We start from the raw sequence: 22,386 nt of genomic DNA on the forward strand, positions 1-22,386 counted from the left end.
TTTTCACCTAAAATTTTGAATTGCCTTATATCATGACAATTTTTTAATTTGATTAACCAACCTGTCGAATATGTGCAATCAGTATGTAAGTTCATTTCTTCAAGAAAACTTTTGCTGAAGAAATAAACCCTGTGTTGTAAAAGGAGATTCCCTGTGTTGTAACAGGGAAATCCTCGTAATACGTATATGTATTTCAGAACAGTAAAGCTATTTGGTTCATGTGAAATATCAGTATTTTAGCAGCAAAGCTTATATTACTTTTTTCTACATATTTGAATGTTTATTGGTAAGTTTTCAACATTTATATTTTTTGTGGCATTTTTTAGCTTGAGGCATTAACATTGGATCTGTCAATGGCATGCCTTCGCTGCGGCACTGTCTGACCCATCCAATCAGTACTTAGTCATAAGCCTTACTTTTAGCATAATGAATAATTTTTCTGTTATTCAATGTGAGAGCGGTGTTAGAATCCACAAAAAATTTAAAAAGTTCCTTTTTCTGTTATGTCATATACAGTTGACTTTCAATGCCATACACCTCGCACAATTTTGAGACAGTTATACCATTTTTTGCAGCAATTCCACTTTTTGTTTAATGGACATCAAAACATGCTTTTGCTTTGTAAATCCTGTTGCAGCTCCAGAGTTAGAGACTTTTCAACATAATCCAAAGTTCAAAGTTTAGTTTTCATAAAATTCCTGTAATAATAACAGCCTGCAAAAATTAATAAGCTGGATCAAATCAGAAAGTTAAGAAAGAGCCCAATCTGCTATATTAAATGAAATTCTTCTGGAATCAATAAAATATAATTGTAGCCTAGCTTAACAGCATCCGCTTTACAATATTGGCTATGTATCATGAGACTGGCGACAAAAGATAAGTTGTTCCGCTAAATTTTCTGTTACTTCTATCATGCACTGAGACAATGAACCCTGAATTCTATTAGTTTAGTTATTTATTATACTTATCTCTATTTCTTGCACATGTTTGTTTAAGGCTTATTTGGTGCTGAATAAATAAATTTTCACGTATACTTAAGGCTTATCGAAGGCCGGGGTTAGATATCTTACCACCTGATGCAGTCCCTGCAGGTCCTAAATTCTGCTACCAAGCACCTCCTTAACTTCTAAATTTTGTGTCCCAGAGATTTTACTAAATTCTAAAAATTTCGTCATCCCTTAATTTTGTTACTTGGTGCTTCGTTAAATTGCAAAAATTTGGTTTCCTAAATTGTGGTGTGGCTATACAAGTTATGGTGCCAATTATGGGTTTATGTGAATAACAAATCAGTTATTCTTAATTCAATTTGCACTAAATGTAATCTTTTGGCCTATGAATATCATTAACAAAAGCAATTTTTAGCATATGAAAAGAAATATTTGTTCAATGTTTCCTCGTCAACACATCTTAACACATTTAATTTAAACCTGCAATCATCACCAAGCGTAATGCCAACAGAAAAGTTTCCCATATTCTTGTGTTATTCAATTACAATTATAAAAAAAATTTTTAGGCATCGCTGCATGAGTCATTACTCAAGTTGTCATGTCTTGGATAAACTTGCGGTGATGAAAGCAAAATATAATAAATAATGATTCACCAGGTTGGCATCAGGGATATAAAATATTAAAAGGTGTGCAATCAACGATATTTCTGTGTAGAAAGTTTCAGTGTGAGATGTATGCCAAGCAATTATGCAGCTACGGATTCAAATTACTGATCATAAGAAATTTTTGTTAATATGATCGTTTCTTCAATAACGAGATATTTTATTTAGTGCCGAAGTGAAATCAAGAATCGGGACTCTCTACATGTTTTGTTATAGGGGAAAAAAATCAATTGCGTAAAGCATATGTAAAAAAATTCCTTAAAACAAAACAAAACACAAAAAAGGTTGTGGTGGTTTTGAGGTCCAGAGTTGAGATCATCCCAGATATTGGACATCCGGATCTTGGACTTTACTGTACCATGCAATCACAGCATATTTTTTTACCTATATAAAGTACACTTATGCCTCGATTTACAAGGTACTCGTTTTACACAATTTTTGTTTTACATGGTTTAAAAAATAACATATTTCAAAAACTTGGTAAAAATGTACATTCGGCTGCATATATGCAGATAAATATATTTGAAGTCATTTCTGAATCTCATTCCTTTGGTAACACTGGTGGCAACAACAATGAAGATACCCTGTGTTGTAAAAGGGAAATCCTCGTAGTATGTATATGTATTTCAGAACAGTAAAGCTATTTGGTTCATGTGAAATATCAGTATTAGCAGCAAAGCATATATCACTTTTTTCTACATATTTGAATGTTTATTGGTAAGTTCTACACATTTATATCTTTTGAGCATTTTAAGAATTTAAGTAAATTTGTTAAGGTTTTATAACGCCAAAAGATTTGAAAAAAGTCAAATAAAAATAAATGCTATTTCTTTAGAAACAAAAATTAAAATATTAGATCAGACAGATTCTGCTAAATTTTACTTCATGAATGAAAGCACAATAAGGATAGTTAGAAAAAATGAAGACTCTATTAGAAAAAGTATAGCAGCTGGAACGTGCAGCAGTAACAGAACAGTTTCATATGTAAGAGATACGATGGAAAGTATGGAAAAGGAATTATTGATATGGATAGAAGACCAAAATCAAAAATGGTTTCCAACTGATATTAATGCTATTACAAATAAGGCTTTAAAGATTTATAAAGCACTTAAGAATCAGTCACCGTCGACTTCATCAGATGAAGAAAAGGTTTCTTTTACACAAGTCATGGTTGGTTTGAGATTTAAACAAAGACATTCTATACATAATCTAAGATTGAAAAAAGAAAGTGTATCTGCTGATTCGGATGCAGCACAACAATATCCAGCAAAATTTGCTGAAATCATTGCCGCTAACTTCTACACTTCTGATCAGACCTTCAATGCTGACGAGTCTGCATTGTTCTGGGGGAAAAAATGCCTGAAAGAACCTACTTAAACCTGAAATATCTTGAAAGAACCTATTTTGCTAAAACTTACAAATCAGCTAGTGGTCATATGGTAGCGAAAAGTGGTCTTTTCTGTTGCAACACTTCAGGCAATTCTATAATGAAACCATTGGTTAAGAATAAATCAAAAACACCACACTCATTTAAAAGAATATACATAAATAGCCTTTCCATTTATTGGATGGCTAATAAGAAAGCATGGGTCACTGCCATAGCCTTCAATGAATGGTTTCATAACATGTTTCTTCCATATGTAAAAAAATATTAAAGTAAAAAGGGATTGCCTTTTAAGGCTCTTCTATTAATTGATAATGCAGCTGGTCATCCACAAGATTTAAAACTCGAAAATGTAGAAGTTGTCTTTTTACCAAAAAATACAACTTCCTTATTACAGCTGTTACATCAGGGAATAATTTCGACTTTTAAGGTATTGTTTATTAAACAAACCTTCAGGTAACTTCCTTATTACGCTGTTTTTTATTACTTATTCAACTTCCTTATTACAGCCGTTAGATCGGAATAATTTCGATTTTTAAGGCGTTGTATATCAAATCAACTTTCAAGTATATTTTAGAACAAACGGAGAATGATGAATCTCTTACTCTTATGGAAGCTTGGAAGAGATTTACAATCTTAGATTGTGTTAAGCATATTGGACTATCATATATTAAGATTAAACAGTCAACGCTCAGCACATACTGGAAAGCAATATGGCCAGATGCTGGTAAAGATGAGAATGATAAGATTACCAGTAGAGCATGAATATTCTCAGATCACTAAATTGCCCCAAACTATAGGAGGAGAAGGTTTTGAAGATTTAGCTCAAGCAGATATTAAAGAAATAATGCCTGATGAAGAACTAAATGATGAGTTTAATAACATGATTCATGAAACAAATAAACATGATGAAGACGATGATTCTGATGAAGAGCAATCTGGAACAGTTCCATTCATAGCAAGAGTCATCACCATAGGACTTAAATTGGGGAGAAAATTAGGTAATCAATTTTTCAATTTGATGCGAATGTTGAACAAGCTTTCTGATTCTAACGGGAGCTTAGTCAGTGTTTAAATCAATATCAGGTTTACAAAGATTCAGGGAAACAGGAGGGGAAAAAAAAAAAAAAAAAAAACCTAGGCAATTGTTAATTACAGATTTCACTCCAAAGTCTTGTCAATCTGAGATCTTCCATAATTCGTCAACCATTGAAGCAGAATCTTATCAAGAACGTTCAAGTGTGAAAGTGACATCATACCAATCAAGAAGAAAAGACTAATAGTTCATGAGAGTGATTAAACTTATAATAATTTCTTTGAATGATCTTATATATTCCTAATGCATAATAAATTAAATATGTGCTTCTATTACCTACATATATTTATTATTTTATGAAAGAAGTCAGTACAAAGTCTGACATCCGGATGTCTAATATCCAAAATGATCTAAAATTCCCCAAAGCCATGAACATTTTTTGTATGCTTTACGCATGTGCATTTTATTCCCCCCTGCACATAATAAAACATGTGGAGAGTCGTGATTCTTAATTTCCCTTCTGCACTAAATAAAATACCTCATTATAAAAGAAACAATCATTTTAGCATAAATTTCCATCATCAGTAATTTGGCTCTGTAGCTGCCAAACTGCCTGCTTGGCTTACATCTGAAACTGAAATATTTTACATAGATAAATCGTTGAATTTACACATACTAATATTTTACCTGGCAAATCATTATTTATTGCATTTTTCTTTCATCACCGCATGTTTATCAACACATGACAAATTGAGTAATGACTCATAAAGGAATGCCTAAACATTTTTTTTATGTTAGTAATAGAATAACGAAGAGTACAGTAACCTTTTGTGTTGACATTACGCTTAGCGATGATTACATATGTGCTAAAGTTAAATGTGCTACGAAATGTTGACAAGGAAAAATTTCTTTCCATATGCTACAAATAGATTTTGTTAATGATACTGATACGACAAAAGATTACATTTAGTGCTCTTTGAATTAATAATAACTGATTTGTTATTCTTATAAACACAGAACCAGCACCAGGACTCATATGCCCACAACGGGCAGCAGAATTTTGGGAAGACGCTCCTAAATTCAGGACCTGCAGAGACTGCATCAGGCAGTAAGATATCCAGGACTTAGATAAGCCTTAAGCATGTGCAAGAAATACACATAAGTATAATAAATAATTAAACTAACACAGGTTGGTGTCCGGTGAAAATGTCACGGAGAAAACATCGCAAGGCAAAAAAGTCGCAGTACAAAACATAGTGGGAGAAAACAAAGCAAAGAAAAAACATCGCAGTTCTAAAACATCGTGGTACAAAATATCGTTGTAAAAAAAAAAAAGGTTAAAATACTTCTCAGTTTAAAAACATCGTCATCTAAAATATAGATGGGAAAAAATTAAGTACCTACAAAACATCGCATGACGATAACATCGCAGACATGCGTTTTTCAGGCTTTAATAATTTTAAATGGATATTCGCAGAAATATTTGTGAGCGCAAGATGGAAAGAAGGATAATTTTTATTTTCATATTTTTTTATTAACTAATCAATATTTCATGGAAATGTAAAATGGAAACTTAAGCATAGAAAAATAATGCAACTTATGGCACTTAAAATAGAATTTTAAACTGACATAGTTAACTAACAAAGAACATTAATGAATTATTTTTTATAAAGGTTTTACTGGTAATTTTTCTTGAAAAGTATAATCTAAAAATGATTAGAAAAAGGAAATAAGTAACTGCATGCCCCTATCTTTAAAAAATTGCTAAGTTAATTATGAGATTATTTTCTTCACTTTTGTTAATCTGTTACTTTTATAGTGCAAAAAAATATTATTAATTATTTCTTTTTTGTTTAAATTTCTTGTTCTGTTTTTTTATAAATTTATTAGTTAATAGAAAATATGAAAGTAAAAATTATTGCTCTTTCCATCTTGTGCTCACAAATCATTATGCAGACATCCATTTAAAATTATTAAAGCCTGAAAAACGCATGTTTGCGATGTTATCCTCATGCGATGATTTGTAGGTATTTTATTTTTTCCCATGATATTTTTGATGACGATAATTTTAAACTGCGAAGTTTTTGAACCGCTTTATTTTTGTCAATGATATTTTGTACCACATTATTTTAGAACTGCGATTTCTCTTTGCTTTATTTTCTCCCACGATGTTCTGTGCCGCGAAGTTTACACCTTGCGTTGTTTTCTCAGTGACGTTTTCGCCTGCGATGTTTTCAGCTGTAACCCACAGGTCAGGTATAACTGTTTCAATACATGATAGAAGCAAGATAATTTAATGGAACAACTTGTCTTTAGTCGCCAATCTCATGATACATAGGCAAATATCTACAGCGAAGAACAGCTGAATTTTATGATTGTAGCTACGAATTTTAAAGGTTTTTGAAAGTGAAAGTCGCAAACCAAAGGTGAAATTTTCCAATTAACGGACTTTGTAAAGAAATGTGAAGAAGAGCTAATAAATGAAGCTGATATTAAAAAACGTTTTTTCATTGTGATGACAATGCTTCTCAAGCAGCAATCAATTAATGGATGGAGAAATCATAGTATGGTTCTAGATCGAGAAAATACCACTACTAATATTAAGAAAGTGACAGAGAGGTTACTGAAAACGAAAACATTTCGACTGACAAATTAGTCGGAATTCTCGACACACCAATTACAGGACTTCAACTATATAACTAAACAAATTATGTATGTCTACAGAATTTCAAAGAAAGTTTTAGCACAAAAAAAAAAAAAAAAAAAAAAAAAAAAAATGAAGCAACTTAAACAAGTTATATTGAAAGAAATATTTAAAGTAAACAAATAAATATTAAGCTTTTGTAAATTTACGTACCCTTTAGATCAGGGGTTCTCAACCGGTGCTATGCAAGAGAAAAATGGGTGGCACGCAAAGATGCAAAGTATTTTTAACTATTAAATTCAAAAATTTAAACCCCAACTTCCTGATTGAGTTTTTCTGCAACACTCGTAAATTTATGCACCTGAGCTTTATTCAAGAGTGGTGGTACAAAAGGTTTTCAATTTTTGATTAGATGGTACGCGTTAGTTAAAAGGTTGAGAACCGCTGCTTTAGATCATAAGTGCTTCATTATTTCATTAATCGCGATTTCATATTTTTAATTTTATCACTTCCACATGCCATCTTAAACTGACAATCTAATATCTGGAAAAATCCCAAATTGCAAATCATCAAAGTCCTGACGAGTTCGGATCTCAGACTTTGTACTGTATAACTTTATTTTAAGATGTCTTACTTTTGTTTTGTGTAAATATATAACTAAATTATGCACATTTAGTGTGTGTTTCATTTTACACGGTTTTACATAGCAAAATCCAAGATTTTGATTTACATGGTTTTGTGTGGAACCAATCTTCCATGTAAATCGTGGGATAGGTGTAGTGCCAATTTGTCATTAAAAAAAAATATGTTAAATTAATGCACCAGGAAAAGAATGTTATACTTTAATTACTTTTATATGGCCAAGAATTGAACAATTCCAAATGAACATTATTCATCCAGCAGTAATTATTCTGTAGATTTTACATGCACTACCTGAAAGTTCATTAAAAATACAATTATGAGGAAAGCATAAATTTTGCATAAAATTACCTGAGCACCTAGCAATATTTCTGAAGCATCATCAGATATTCCACTAACATCTTCATTATTTGAAACAACAGCAGTATTAGAAATATTCACATTTCGACCTAGTACAACAGCTGCTTGATCAAAAGACCAGTTATCACTTGCAGTAAGAGGAATGGATGCAGAAACTCCTACAGCTCCTTGCTGTCCAGGTGACTGATCAGCTTCAGCCAAATCAGCTTCTGTGCCTGCTTCTACTTCAGGCTCTGCTTCTGCTTCAGGATGACACTCACATCTAGCATCATCTTCAGATCCAACAGCACCATTAGGCTGAACATCTACTTGAGGATTTAAATTTCCTTCAGCTCCGGCACCATTAATAACATTTTGTCTAAATTAAATAATTTTTATCATTGCACTTAAGAAATATTTTAAAGAAATATATAAAATGAGTGGTACATATGCTGTTACAGCAAAATTTCATAAAAATATTAAAAACACAATCTTAACATTTTATCCTATGAGAAACACAATATAAGTACAGCTAGAATAAAGTACGGGGAGGTTTAGTAGTGCAAAAAGCAAGGAATCTATAGCAATTTTGCAATATAACTCATGTTGAAAAGCATTCATAGTATATTAAAACAAATATTTTATCATGGTTACAGTTAATTTTGGCATATCTTGAAAATTTCTGCTCTAAACAATAGAATTTCCCACTACCACAAAATCTAATGTGATAAAAAACAATAAATCAATATCATGAAGTTTGACTTTTACCTAATATTACCAGAAACTCCTTACCACGTACATATATATTTACTGATTTTTCATTATTGATTTCATTATATTACTGATTTTTAATGTTTCTGGCTACAATGTAAATCTGATGATCTACAATACTGGTTGCCATAATCTGTCATTTTTGTACAGCCATTCAGCATAAGCCTTCCCTGATGAGAGTATCTTAAATGCAATATCATTCTATTCCAAAACGCTTTCAGGATATCATTTTTATTTCATCAGTCACATGATAATAACTAGTGTTCATCCTACATTATAAAATGTCAATTCCATGAATGTTAACCCAGACAGTTACAGTATTGCATGCCCATGATAACCATTATTGGCGAATATTCAGACAGTCGAACGTAATTTGAAAAAGAGGAGCGGAGGAAGGGAGTAGACTGTAGCCGCTCTTTAGATTTTTCCGCTAAATAAATGCTTTTGACATTTCGATACATGCATCATATAAATATAAACCAATGGAACTGAAAAATATTCTGCTTAGCAAGCACAGTAAAACTCTTTTAAGTGTTCATGAACAAATCTCGGACAGAACATCAAAATTAATTATCTCTGCAAAATATCGCAAACGTTATTGCGCAATACGTGTGCCGTAATTCTTCCCTATGTGATATTACGCAATTGGAATCAACAGCTGCCGGTATTGGGAGAATAAATAACTGGGGTGGTTTTCATTCTAATTTTCAACAGACGGCATTAAATTTCCGGAATAGAATCATTCTTCGCTTGGGTTGGTAGACCGCAGAACTTTTAGTCCTATTCAATCCAGATTGGAAACTGGGGGGGGGGGGAAAGGGGTCTGTTGCTTGTTTTGCAGCGAACTTTAACAGTTTCAATATTCGAGATTTTGCGGAGAAACCTCCCAATCTTCGTACTGTATAATGTATTGGCCAAAAAAATGAAATTATTTTGACTATTCGATTACTTTCCCTTTATTTAAGCCATTCCGAATATTATTTCTTAAAAATCTAATATGTGTTAAAACACAACCATTTTTGGAAGTTTACTATACTTCAGCAGTTACCGCAACCATGTTATTATAAACATTCATACATATGCTCATAATATAAGCATAATGATCATAATAAACACAAATATGAACTGACCAAGCGAATGAGAATGCAAATTATTAAGATCTTGATAGAAATTCAAACATGTGTAGTATTTGGGTGGGAGGAAAAGAATGCCGAATGTACTGGAATTTTCTACTGCTTTCGCAATTCTTTGACCAATAGAATGACGGGCACCTGTCTGTACTCTTCGTGCACACCAAAGGTTATGTTAATGCAGAGAAAGGGGGAAAAGCTATTTCCAGGAGTATGATTCATCATCTGACATTCCATATCAGGAAGAAAAGTTGTTCATTTAGTTTCGGCTTTGGTACGAGGAAAAATAGCACGTTCATCAAAAAAAAAAAGCACTAAAAACAAAAAAATAAGGGCTTTAAGGAAAAAGTAAGCACCTATTAGGGCCTTTATATTTTATTTTCAAATATAAAAACTTATAAGCACTTTAAGGACTGCTACGAACCCTGACTTCCTAAATCATTAGAAAGTGGGTATTTTTTAAAATTAAAATTCCAATCTGTCCCTATCACTAAATGGATAAATTGGTGTAACTGTTTGGACAAATTTCACATAGCATATACATGTATTTACTTAGTGCCAAGAAAAATATTACTGACTGGAAGAGTTTTAAGATATAATGCTTTAAAAAAAAAAAAAAAAAAAGAACTTTTAAAGACAAGTAACTTACAGCAAAACAGATCTAAATTGAGAAGAATATACATCATTCTCTTCAGTTGGCATGCTGATGCATAATTCATGAGTCTTATCATCAGCATCCATTGGCATTTTAACAGTGAGCTCAGGAATTTTATCATCCACATCCTTTAAAAATAATAACAATGGAATAATTATCCTTTAAAAATAATAACAATGCTAATTATTCTTTATACAACAGAAATTATTCAAATTTACTTTTTTAAAAGGTTTTAAAATTGGTGACTACATTAAGTCATAGCTGACTTAATTCTGGTAAATTTTCAGTTGTACAGATCATTAAACTGTCTCAATTCACTGGGAAATGATTAACAGGAAAATCTCCATAAATATTTTAAATTCTGTTTGCAGCTGCGTATACATAGCAATGAAACCCAATATCTGTGGTCTAGTTACAGCAAGGCTGGCTTGCAAACTCTTTGTCTCAATCAGAGTCTGCCCAACTGTAAATTATTGCAAGACAGCATTTTTTCAGAAGGGGCGGTTTGGTTTATTTGATTATGGCAAAGCACATGAGGGTTACCTTCCTAAGGGAAGGGGTGCCTTTGTGGAAGACTTTCTAAGGGAACTGGCTTACATTCACTTTACAATGGGGGGAACACCATGCAGCCAGCTTGTTTAACAGGAATTGAACTCAGGTCAAATTACCTGTATTCGGCAACTTTATCACTTCTTTGTAGGTGGGCTCTCAGATGGGACATATTTGCCATGAACTACCACTTAATTAAAGCTAGTTTAAGAAGTAGAGTCAAACCTGATTCAGCAATAGTCACCGGCTATTAGAAGGATAATTTAACTGAAAACAATCTTCAATTCAGTTTTAAACATGTTATCATCAAATGTTAAAATTTTTGTTTGCACTAACACACACTCACACAAATATATGCAAAGTATTGCTTTTTGGAGGGGAAGAACTTTAAATAAATCATTAAATCTGACTGAGCTTCATTTGGAAGATGTTCTCAATTATGAACGTATGTCCTATTATTTTAACTGAGTTAAGTAAATTTTAGGGATAAAATAGATAATAAAATCAACCAAATGAAAAAAAATCAGAGGATGTGATTCATTCTGTCTCTCTCTTTTTTTTTTTTTTTTTTTTTTTTTTTTTTGTTTGTTTGTTTAAGTGCCAGAAGACACATGAAAGAATTAAATTCCAAATTATAAAAATAAGATTTGATAATAATATGCAAATTTCGCTGACACATTAACCCTTTTCATGGGCATTTATTTCTCTTTTGAATTTCTCCCAATTTTTTGTGTTTTATTATCAATTAAACAATAGCACTTAAAAAAATATATTTTATTTTGCTGAATTTTTCATTCACATTTTTAGGGGTGCAAAGTATATTTCTAATGGAACCCTATATAGTCGTACAGAGAATTCAATTTAATGTCAATTATTTACCACAGAAAGCTGAAAAACATGTTGCAATGCACAAGGGTACATTACATCCTGCACAAACGTAGCGGGTCCTCTTTTCTCGGGCCTTTGTACTACATTTCGTGCACCATCTATAGCTGAAAGCAATTTTTGGTATACGATTTCCCACAATGGCTAAGTGCACATCATCTACAACAAAGCACTTTCCTTGGAAGCTAGCAAGGCCGCTTTTCCTTTTTCTTGAGGAATATCCATCTATTAGCTGACAAGCTGATGCTATGCAGATTGTAGGAATAAACTTCTGTTTCTTTTGTTTACTTGCTACAGTATAAAACTATATATGATGCCAAGGTCAATAATAAAATAAAAAATGTGATGCCACCACTTTATGGATCTTCTTTCTATTTCGTATTTTTTCAAGAAAAGTGATCAACCCCTCCCATGATACTGTTGTATATAGTGATAGCTTTAGGTCAAGGTACTTCTGTTTTAGCGCCATCCTTTTTTGTGTGATTCACAGATGTAATAATCGCTGAATTACATGCAGTAATCAACAAAGTGAGAGCATTACTGTCCATCCACTTTATTACAACACCTTCCTTAGTTACAAACACCGATTCACTTCTTTATAGTTTGTTATTAGCTTTCAGCATTGGTGGAAGATCCTTCCTTTGCGGCCTCACAGTCTCCACAGAAAATAAACCACTTACAAGTTGATTTTCTGCATGCCTGAAAGATGTGAAATAGTTATCATAGGCTTATAAAGTAATCTGTTTGTTTCACATCTTTCATTAGTTTAGTAACTACTGTTTGCCCTAAACTTAATTTTTTAGCCTTATTATAAGAAGTTTACTTTCCACAATAAATTTCAAATTTCTGAACATATCCAGTCTTATCTGTTAAACACCAAATCTTGTAATGCCTTTTTATGGGCTTCAATGACTTATATTGCTTCAATGAAGTTCTCCCTTTGAAAGCTATCATACATTCATCTATTGATAAGGTTGATGAAGGTTCGTAGGCTTTAGATAAGGAATCATATAGTTGTGAGAAGATTGGTCCAAGTTTAGGAGTCCTAGGTTGCCCATGTGGTGGATTCATGCTATTACCTTTTACATGTAAAGTCTAAGTTATTTTTTTGAAATGCTTTGCAGTCATTACTCTTGCTACTGATTGAACATTGAGAATAGGGTCTGTGCTCCAGTAGTTCTTTAGGCAATTGACGTATACCCATGAGTTATATGCATACCTATCAATGCTTTCCGTTCTTCTGATGTGGTTTCTTTCCAGTTCAAGACAATGTCTTTTATGACAATGACCCAATCTCATCCTTTCTTCGGCTGCTTTGCATATGAATTTCTTTCATTAACAATATTCTGTAAAATTTCTTGAGTAAAATCATGCTGGAATAAGCCTTTTCCTTCTCAGTTGAACTGAATGATATTTTCAGGTTTAGCTCAATATAAAAGAGGCAATATCGTCGAAAAAATCTACTTTATTAATCCATTCTTCATTCATTTCATCATCATTTTCAGAAGAATTGTCATCACCAGGGAAGGATTCCTCAGTCATAAAAAAATTACTTCCAAAACTTGTGCTAGGGTTTATCTAGATTTTCTAGCGATTCTAATTCTGAAAACGCATCATCATCAGCTTCTACTACAGAATCATCTGGGTAACTAGGAAGACTAAACAGCATACCCAAAGCAGCTGATGTGGACAAATACTTCTTCTTGCTCATCTGAAAGTTATGAGAAATTTATGAGTGTAAAATTTTCCAACCCCTCAAAAAGAAGCTTCTTTACAGTATGTTTTTTTGGCACTGTTATAGTTCAAATTATTTCATTTTTGAAAATGTGCCCCCCCCAAAAGTGCTGCTATAGGCAGCTGCCTACTTTGCCTATCCCTAAATTAGGGCCTGCAGTTAGTTGTATTACTTATTATTCACTACTAGACAGTTACTGGTATAAAATTCGCAGATATGTCAGAAACAAGTAAATATACTCACAATAAAAACAATCTTTTCTTTAGTTCTTATAAAAACATATTTTTTGTAACTAAATATTCTAATTTTTCACACATACAAATTGCATGTGGCCTTTTATATATAATGCTATAGCATTTTCATATTTCACCCATTATTTAATTATTAATATTAGATAGTTACTAGCACAAAATATGCAGAAATATACAAAATAAGAAAGTGTTATTATAATAAAGTGTTTTACTCCCATCTGCAGTAAAATCATGAGCACTACAAATGTTACATCAAAACAGGTATTACAGTAGAACAGATCTCACACAACACGTTAGAACTTCAGAAACAAATGTGCTAATCCAGTTTCAATCAATTGAAAATAGATTACCACACAAAATTGAAGTGGGAATTAGTGTTCCAAATGCTATAATAGTAAGGCCAATATATTATAGTGGCTTTTGCACTTCCCATAAGTGTATTTCATAGGATCATGTAGGTGGGAAATTATCTTCCCAGGGCACAAGAAAGAGTTTTAAAGTATTTCTTAGTAAACTAAAATAAAGAGATAATCCAATCTAATCAAAAAATCACTATCATGTTCATGCCTTATTAGCTTATTAGGTATTGATTAAAATTTACATGAAGATGTGTGTGTGTATTTAATTATGGCAAAGCACACTAGGGCTATCTGCCTAAGGGAAGGGATGCCTTCGTGGAGGGCTTTCTAAGGGAAATTAGCTCGTATACACGTTACACATGGGGAAAACCACGAAAACACCCATGCAGCCAGCCCGTTCATGGGATTCGAACCTCGGACCGAACTACCAGTGTTCAGCGACTTTACCGCTCGGCCACTGGTGGGCATTACATGAAGATGAACTGAGCAATTTGATACAAGATTTGATAACTTCGTAAACAAAGACACTGAGTTATTCACCCAATAAATGGCACTTGGAGACAAATAATCATGCTGCTCCAGGAAGATAAAGATCAAGCTTATTTAAGCTATAGAAAAATTTAAATCAAAAGAAATCAAGATTTAACATTTTAGCAGATTTTTTATAAATTGCATTTTGACGAAGAAAAATATTCAGATACACACCTTTGCAAGAAAAATACCCTTTTTAGAAATACATATATGTGAGATTTTTTTAAGAATGAAGCACAATAAGTGCTTATAGGGATAACTGATGCAAATCACATGACCCAAACACAAGGTTAATCATTCATCTAAAATCTTATGATAACTGTAAGATAATATTCTGATTAGTAATATTTACAATCATACTAATATGTATTTAAGAAAAGTCATTTCATGCTTTTAAAGTAACAGGTGTTTCGGATGTTGCTCCTGAAAATATTTTAACCCTCTAACTGGCAAGGCCTAGAATATTTTTTTTTGGTATCTATAAGACCGTAATATATATGTATATATATATATATGCACATTAAAATATGTCAAATAAATTAGGGCAATATATTAAAAGTACACAAATCCAGGTATAAAATAAAAGGAGAATTTTTGCATTAAAATCAAGAAAATAATTTTTCTCATAGTAGTTTTGGGAAATTTATGCTTTCTTAACAAAAACCCTGGCCGGTCAAAGGGTTAATTCAACACCATGTGAGAATATTTTGTAGATTGTGGATCTATTCATAACAAATATGTTTTGTTATACTGACAAGTAAATCATGTAAAATATAAAAAGAGTGTGTTTTTCATACAATCATAATTTCACTGACTTTCAACATACAAATATTTTATTAACACTTAACAGACTGTAGGAAGAGAAAAAAAAAAAAAAAAAAAAAAAAAAAAAAAAAAAAAAAAAAAAGCAGATTTGATAGATGCACATTCATTATTTATTTGTGGATGATTAGAAAGATACCATCTTTCCTTCTACAAAGCCTCTTTTCTCACAGTTTTGCATTGCATTTACCAATATTTCTTTTGGCACCTTTCTAATTTCTTCATGAATGACAGTTTTCTGCTCATTTACCATACGAGATTTGTGAGTGTAGGCTTTGGGTTTGATGCAACCTCAGACACATGCAACTCTGGCGAGCATGGGGACCAAGAATCATGAGTAGGATGTGAGATATCATGTTAAGGAAAGTAGGCGGTGGCTCTGCTTTATTGGAAATTATATCTTCCATGTTTTTATATATAAAGTCTGAAGTTGCTAGCAAAAATACTTGCATAGCAAATTGATAACATTTTGCCATCCAACTGGTACAGTGGTTAGTGACACTGATTGCCAAACCAATGGACAGGGATTCAAATCCTAGAAAAGGCATGGATGTTTGTAAACATATAGTGCCTGGCATCAAAGGGGCGCTCAAAATATACGATCAGCTGAAAGACCTTTTGAGAGGCTGCAGGTAGGGGAAGAGGGATGGGATGTTCTCCCTCAAAACTGGGGTGAAACTGCATAGTTCTTACTGTGAAAATATACCCATAAGAGCAGTGGTGAATTTTTGCAATCCTACCCACTTCTACCTGCACTTAAAGTCATTTTTATCATTGCACCTTCCCTCAAAAAAGTTCCAGTGATCACCACTTTTGAAATGATGCACTGAACTGCAACCTTAGCACTATGGAGAGGTTTCTAGTATAATTTTGTATAGCTTCTCTACCTCCTCCATTTTTTTTTCCAAACATTTTGCTTACTGACATAATCATCCAAATTCCTATTTAATAACAATCATCTATAAATGAAGACTCTGAAGAACTGACACTATTTCCTGGAAACTGGTTCATATGCAGACAGCCAGCTCACTTCTTTTTTTCAGTAACAAATCCTTACAAAATGACTGAACACATTGAAATACTGTATCATAATCAGGGATTATTCTGCAACATGAAACTGTCAATGAAAAAGACGAACAGTAATAACTGATTCCTTATTTCTAAAGAACCAGAACCATTTGATAGCAAAAATGCAATGCTCTATGTTACACATCACCATGGTTACAAAAACTGAAACCTCTGAGCTATTCATAAGCAGCAGAGGGAGAAGGTGCCATTCGCATTTCCAACTACTACTAATTTTTGAAACATGGATTCTTTCTGCATTATCCTGCTGAAGTACACATATTCAAAACTAGCTGTACCCGCCCGGCGTTGCCCGTGCATTTAGAAAATGCAGATAAGTGAATAGCGCAGGAATAGTAGTGTAGGACATGTAGACTGTCTCTCTCTCTTCCCCCCCCACAAGCTACAAAAAAGAAATGAATTGTAATTAATCGATTTAATGTATCGTCAAAACAGCAAACTAACGCTAGAATAAAGAAATCAATTGTTACAATCGAACGTTATTTGAAAACAAATAATAATATCAGTGAGTCAAAAAAACCGTGATTAATTAATTATAAATAATAAGCTACAAAAAAGAAATGAATTGTAATTAATCGATTTAATGTATCGTCAAAACAGCAAACTAACGCTAGAATAAAGAAATCAATTGTTACAATCGAACGTTATTTGAAAACAAATAATAATATCAGTGAGTCAAAAAAACCGTGATTAATTAATTATAAATAATAAGCTACAAAAAAGAAATGAATTGTAATTAATCGATTTAATGTATCGTCAAAACAGCAAACTAACGCTAGAATAAAGAAATCAATTGTTACAATCGAACGTTATTTGAAAACAAATAATAATATCAGTGAGTCAAAAAAACCGTGATTAATTAATTATAAATAATAAGCTACAAAAAAGAAATGAATTGTAATTAATCGATTTAATGTATCGTCAAAACAGCAAACTAACGCTAGAATAAAGAAATCAATTGTTACAATCGAACGTTATTTGAAAACAAATAATAATATCAGTGAGTCAAAAAAACCGTGATTAATTAATTATAAATAATAAGCTACAAAAAAGAAATGAATTGTAATTAATCGATTTAATGTATCGTCAAAACAGCAAACTAACGCTAGAATAAAGAAATCAATTGTTACAATCGAACGTTATTTGAAAACAAATAATAATATCAGTGAGTCAAAAAAACCGTGATTAATTAATTATAAATAATAAGCTACAAAAAAGAAATGAATTGTAATTAATCGATTTAATGTATCGTCAAAACAGCAAACTAACGCTAGAATAAAGAAATCAATTGTTACAATCGAACGTTATTTGAAAACAAATAATAATATCAGTGAGTCAAAAAAACCGTGATTAATTAATTATAAATAATAAGCTACAAAAAAGAAATGAATTGTAATTAATCGATTTAATGTATCGTCAAAACAGCAAACTAACGCTAGAATAAAGAAATCAATTGTTACAATCGAACGTTATTTGAAAACAAATAATAATATCAGTGAGTCAAAAAAACCGTGATTAATTAATTATAAATAATAAGCTACAAAAAAGAAATGAATTGTAATTAATCGATTTAATGTATCGTCAAAACAGCAAACTAACGCTAGAATAAAGAAATCAATTGTTACAATCGAACGTTATTTGAAAACAAATAATAATATCAGTGAGTCAAAAAAACCGTGATTAATTAATTATAAATAATAAGCTACAAAAAAGAAATGAATTGTAATTAATCGATTTAATGTATCGTCAAAACAGCAAACTAACGCTAGAATAAAGAAATCAATTGTTACAATCGAACGTTATTTGAAAACAAATAATAATATCAGTGAGTCAAAAAAACCGTGATTAATTAATTATAAATAATAAGCTACAAAAAAGAAATGAATTGTAATTAATCGATTTAATGTATCGTCAAAACAGCAAACTAACGCTAGAATAAAGAAATCAATTGTTACAATCGAACGTTATTTGAAAACAAATAATAATATCAGTGAGTCAAAAAAACCGTGATTAATTAATTATAAATAATAAGCTACAAAAAAGAAATGAATTGTAATTAATCGATTTAATGTATCGTCAAAACAGCAAACTAACGCTAGAATAAAGAAATCAATTGTTACAATCGAACGTTATTTGAAAACAAATAATAATATCAGTGAGTCAAAAAAACCGTGATTAATTAATTATAAATAATAAGCTACAAAAAAGAAATGAATTGTAATTAATCGATTTAATGTATCGTCAAAACAGCAAACTAACGCTAGAATAAAGAAATCAATTGTTACAATCGAACGTTATTTGAAAACAAATAATAATATCAGTGAGTCAAAAAAACCGTGATTAATTAATTATAAATAATAAGCTACAAAAAAGAAATGAATTGTAATTAATCGATTTAATGTATCGTCAAAACAGCAAACTAACGCTAGAATAAAGAAATCAATTGTTACAATCGAACGTTATTTGAAAACAAATAATAATATCAGTGAGTCAAAAAAACCGTGATTAATTAATTATAAATAATAAGCTACAAAAAAGAAATGAATTGTAATTAATCGATTTAATGTATCGTCAAAACAGCAAACTAACGCTAGAATAAAGAAATCAATTGTTACAATCGAACGTTATTTGAAAACAAATAATAATATCAGTGAGTCAAAAAAACCGTGATTAATTAATTATAAATAATAAGCTACAAAAAAGAAATGAATTGTAATTAATCGATTTAATGTATCGTCAAAACAGCAAACTAACGCTAGAATAAAGAAATCAATTGTTACAATCGAACGTTATTTGAAAACAAATAATAATATCAGTGAGTCAAAAAAACCGTGATTAATTAATTATAAATAATAAGCTACAAAAAAGAAATGAATTGTAATTAATCGATTTAATGTATCGTCAAAACAGCAAACTAACGCTAGAATAAAGAAATCAATTGTTACAATCGAACGTTATTTGAAAACAAATAATAATATCAGTGAGTCAAAAAAACCGTGATTAATTAATTATAAATAATTTTTTTAAAATTTTTCTAATTCAAAAATCGAAAATCGGGCTTCGAGGTCTGGTGGCCAGCCCATTTGTGGTTCCGTATAAAAAATTCCAGGTCCCTGCGTGCGATAGATTTGGCTGGAGAGCTCGGTCAGACAGACAGACAGACAGACACATTACACTTGCTTTTATTATTATAGATTAACTTTACAGGCATGGAATCATGGATTTTTCACAAAATATGAACTATAATTTTATGAATGTGCATGGAATGAAAAATAATACATATGTATAAAGGGAAAAATTAAGAGCACTGTGTATAATATAAAACCGGGTGTATAGAAAAAAAAATGACATAAACTGTAGCATAAAACTCTAGTGTATAACTGTAGCATAAATATATATATATATATATATTAGAAGAGTTCAATTAAAAAAAGGAATAAATTAGAGGGGGATAAGCCTTATGAATTTAATACATTATGTGATTTTCCCCAATTTGCAAACACATTTCATAATGTGTCTTCATACTGGCAATAAAGATATTAGCATTTTGGGAAATTAAGTGGCACTCCTCCAGCAATGCTGTCTGCAGGGCATTGAGACACACATCCTAGAGACACACATCTCTAGGAGGAGGATATCACCATTCAACTGTTTTTCCATGGTAATCCAGTTAGTTCTTTAATGGGTTAAGAACAGGTAATTTGCTGGCACACAGCATTTACTCAAAGTCTTCAATTCAAGGAACAGTTTGCTTGACGTGGATGAACATTATCATACATAAATAAAAAAGCCAAATCCGTACATCACTCTGAAAAGTCTTACATAAGGCTCTAAAAACATCTCAATATCCTGGCCAGCCACACATTCATTGTTGAAATGTGATGAGGTATGCCCATCGATTGTTATACCTCCCCATATCATCATAACTGCATTACCAAAACGGTCATTTTCAAAATGTTCAAAGGAAGATTTTGCGTTCCTGTTCAAACTGAAACTCAACATTCACTCATTAGCAAAGAGAACATAGAACTAGTGGCATTCACTATAGTTCTGATGTTCTTTCCACCAATTAAAGTGATTCTTTTTTTTTGTTGTAAAAAAAGTGAAACATATATACCCCTGGCTTTCTGGCATACAGGCCTTTTTCATTAAGCCTTCTGCACACAATTTATCATATAACAGTTCTACTACAATAGCAAGCTCTGAATTTAACTGATGAGCAGTACTTCCCGTTATGACAGACAATTACTGAAATGCATTCATCTTGAGAAGCAGTTGTTACTCATTTACGAGCCTTTCCAGTGATACTTACAAAAATACAGTTCCAAAGTTATAAAACTACTTCAACAGCACTGAAACTGTCTTGAAATATTAACACACCTCACTGCTGCCATGATTTTCTCAATTGTTTTTAAAAGGCCAATGATTTGCCATTTCAAAAATTCTTGCAAGTGATACTTCAGTTCCATAACAAACTGTTTTCAGTCTTCACACACTGAAATCAAATGCTGTATTACAGAAATTCTTTCAGATAGTCACTTTGCACAAAGAACTTGATTCACAGTCAGATGACATAATGTTTGGATTTTCATTTCAGTAATGTTTAATCACTTTTGATTGGATTGCTCTTGTCTTTCACATATTCCCTGCAAAAATGGGACTGCATATTTCATGGAATATCATTATTTTTGCGTACATAAAAGTAAATTTGTACACGAATGGAATGGTAACATTGTATTTGCAGAAAATAAGAAACATAATGAAAAAATCAATTTGCATGCACCAAATTTAGTTGAAAAATTTAGTGTCAATGTATAATGTGGCACAAATTTTCTCTGCATTACAATTTATGTCTATTTGTAACTTCTTTGACATTTGCCTTTTTTTTTCAGCATCTTACAACAATTTGTTATCATTTTCATCATTTCTACACTAACTATGCCATCTCTTTTCTCTCTCTCTCCTATTCCAATCAATTCTTTTGTCTCCATTATTAGAAAATACTGAAAGATTTTCGGAAAGGCAAACCACATGTGAATGGAAAAAACAAATTATTATTACCGACTAGTTATAGTCCTCTCGTTTTCAAAAAAGTTGCTTCCAATTACCTTTTTCCATGCTTATACATGCTCCGTTTTCCAAAATTTTCATAAGAACCTCAAATTCTCAACTCCAGGAGTGAGCAGCTCCCCCCCCCAATGGGCCAACTACAAATTTAAAAATTTTGTGTGGCCAGATATAAGAAACATACTAAAATATCAATAATAGATGATAAACACAAATTATCTCTTTATTGAATGATAATGCACAAAATGAACAAAATAAAAACCTAATAAAATATATAATAGAAATACTATAAAAACAGCAAAAGATAATTATAAGACAAAATTAAAAAAAAATTAATGAGAAGTTTGGCATTGCTTTTTTGCAACAAAATGGTCTTTATTAGTAGATTAGATGACACAGCAGCTGGCAAGCAGCTTTCCAATCCTACATCATTTAACCTCCATCAGTTGTCGCTTTTAATTATTTTCACTGCAGAAAATAATTCTTTGCAGATACAAGTACTTCTAGAAAGTGTCATGATTTGCATCAGCTGCATGACTAACCATGAACATTTTCCCAAAATCCTGTAATTTTGATGAAACTTTTGGATGTCCACATTATGAAATTTATTTCTCAAAAAATCAGGGTTACTTTGTATTTCTATCATTTACTTTAGCACCTCAAATGGAACTGTTTCCACATCTTTACTGAATTGCAAGGGAAAAACATTAAAACTAAGAACATTTTTTTTTTATCTAAATATTTTAAACTGCAAACTTTTTTTTTTTTTTTCGTATTTGCTAGGCATATTTTCGTGTTTCTGAAGTAGTTCCCCCCCCTTAAGTACAGACAATGTGCCATGCTGTTTGACAATACATGTTTGTACCAAATTTTGAGTTTAACACTAAATAAATG

The 22,386-nt window shown here is 31.6% G+C and overlaps 1 protein-coding gene across 7 annotated transcripts in view; it reads right to left on the minus strand.

Annotated features, from left to right (window-relative positions):
• The window catches only part of LOC118183667 (uncharacterized), a 315,563-nt gene that overhangs the window by 13,802 nt on the left and 279,375 nt on the right, over nt 1-22,386 (minus strand). For all 7 annotated transcript variants that reach the window (XM_085808069.1, XM_085808070.1, XM_085808072.1 and 4 more), the window contains 2 exons: nt 10,202-10,335; nt 7,664-8,030 (listed from right to left, as the gene is read on the minus strand). In XM_085808069.1, coding sequence (XP_085664195.1) covers nt 7,664-8,030; nt 10,202-10,335 — 501 coding nt within the window. The remainder of the gene's footprint in view (nt 1-7,663; nt 8,031-10,201; nt 10,336-22,386) is intronic.

This window comes from Stegodyphus dumicola, chromosome X1, assembly GCF_044657685.1.
Source record: "Stegodyphus dumicola isolate Sdum_Otavi_A_Nest chromosome X1, ASM4465768v1".
Lineage (NCBI taxonomy): Eukaryota > Metazoa > Arthropoda > Arachnida > Araneae > Eresidae > Stegodyphus > Stegodyphus dumicola.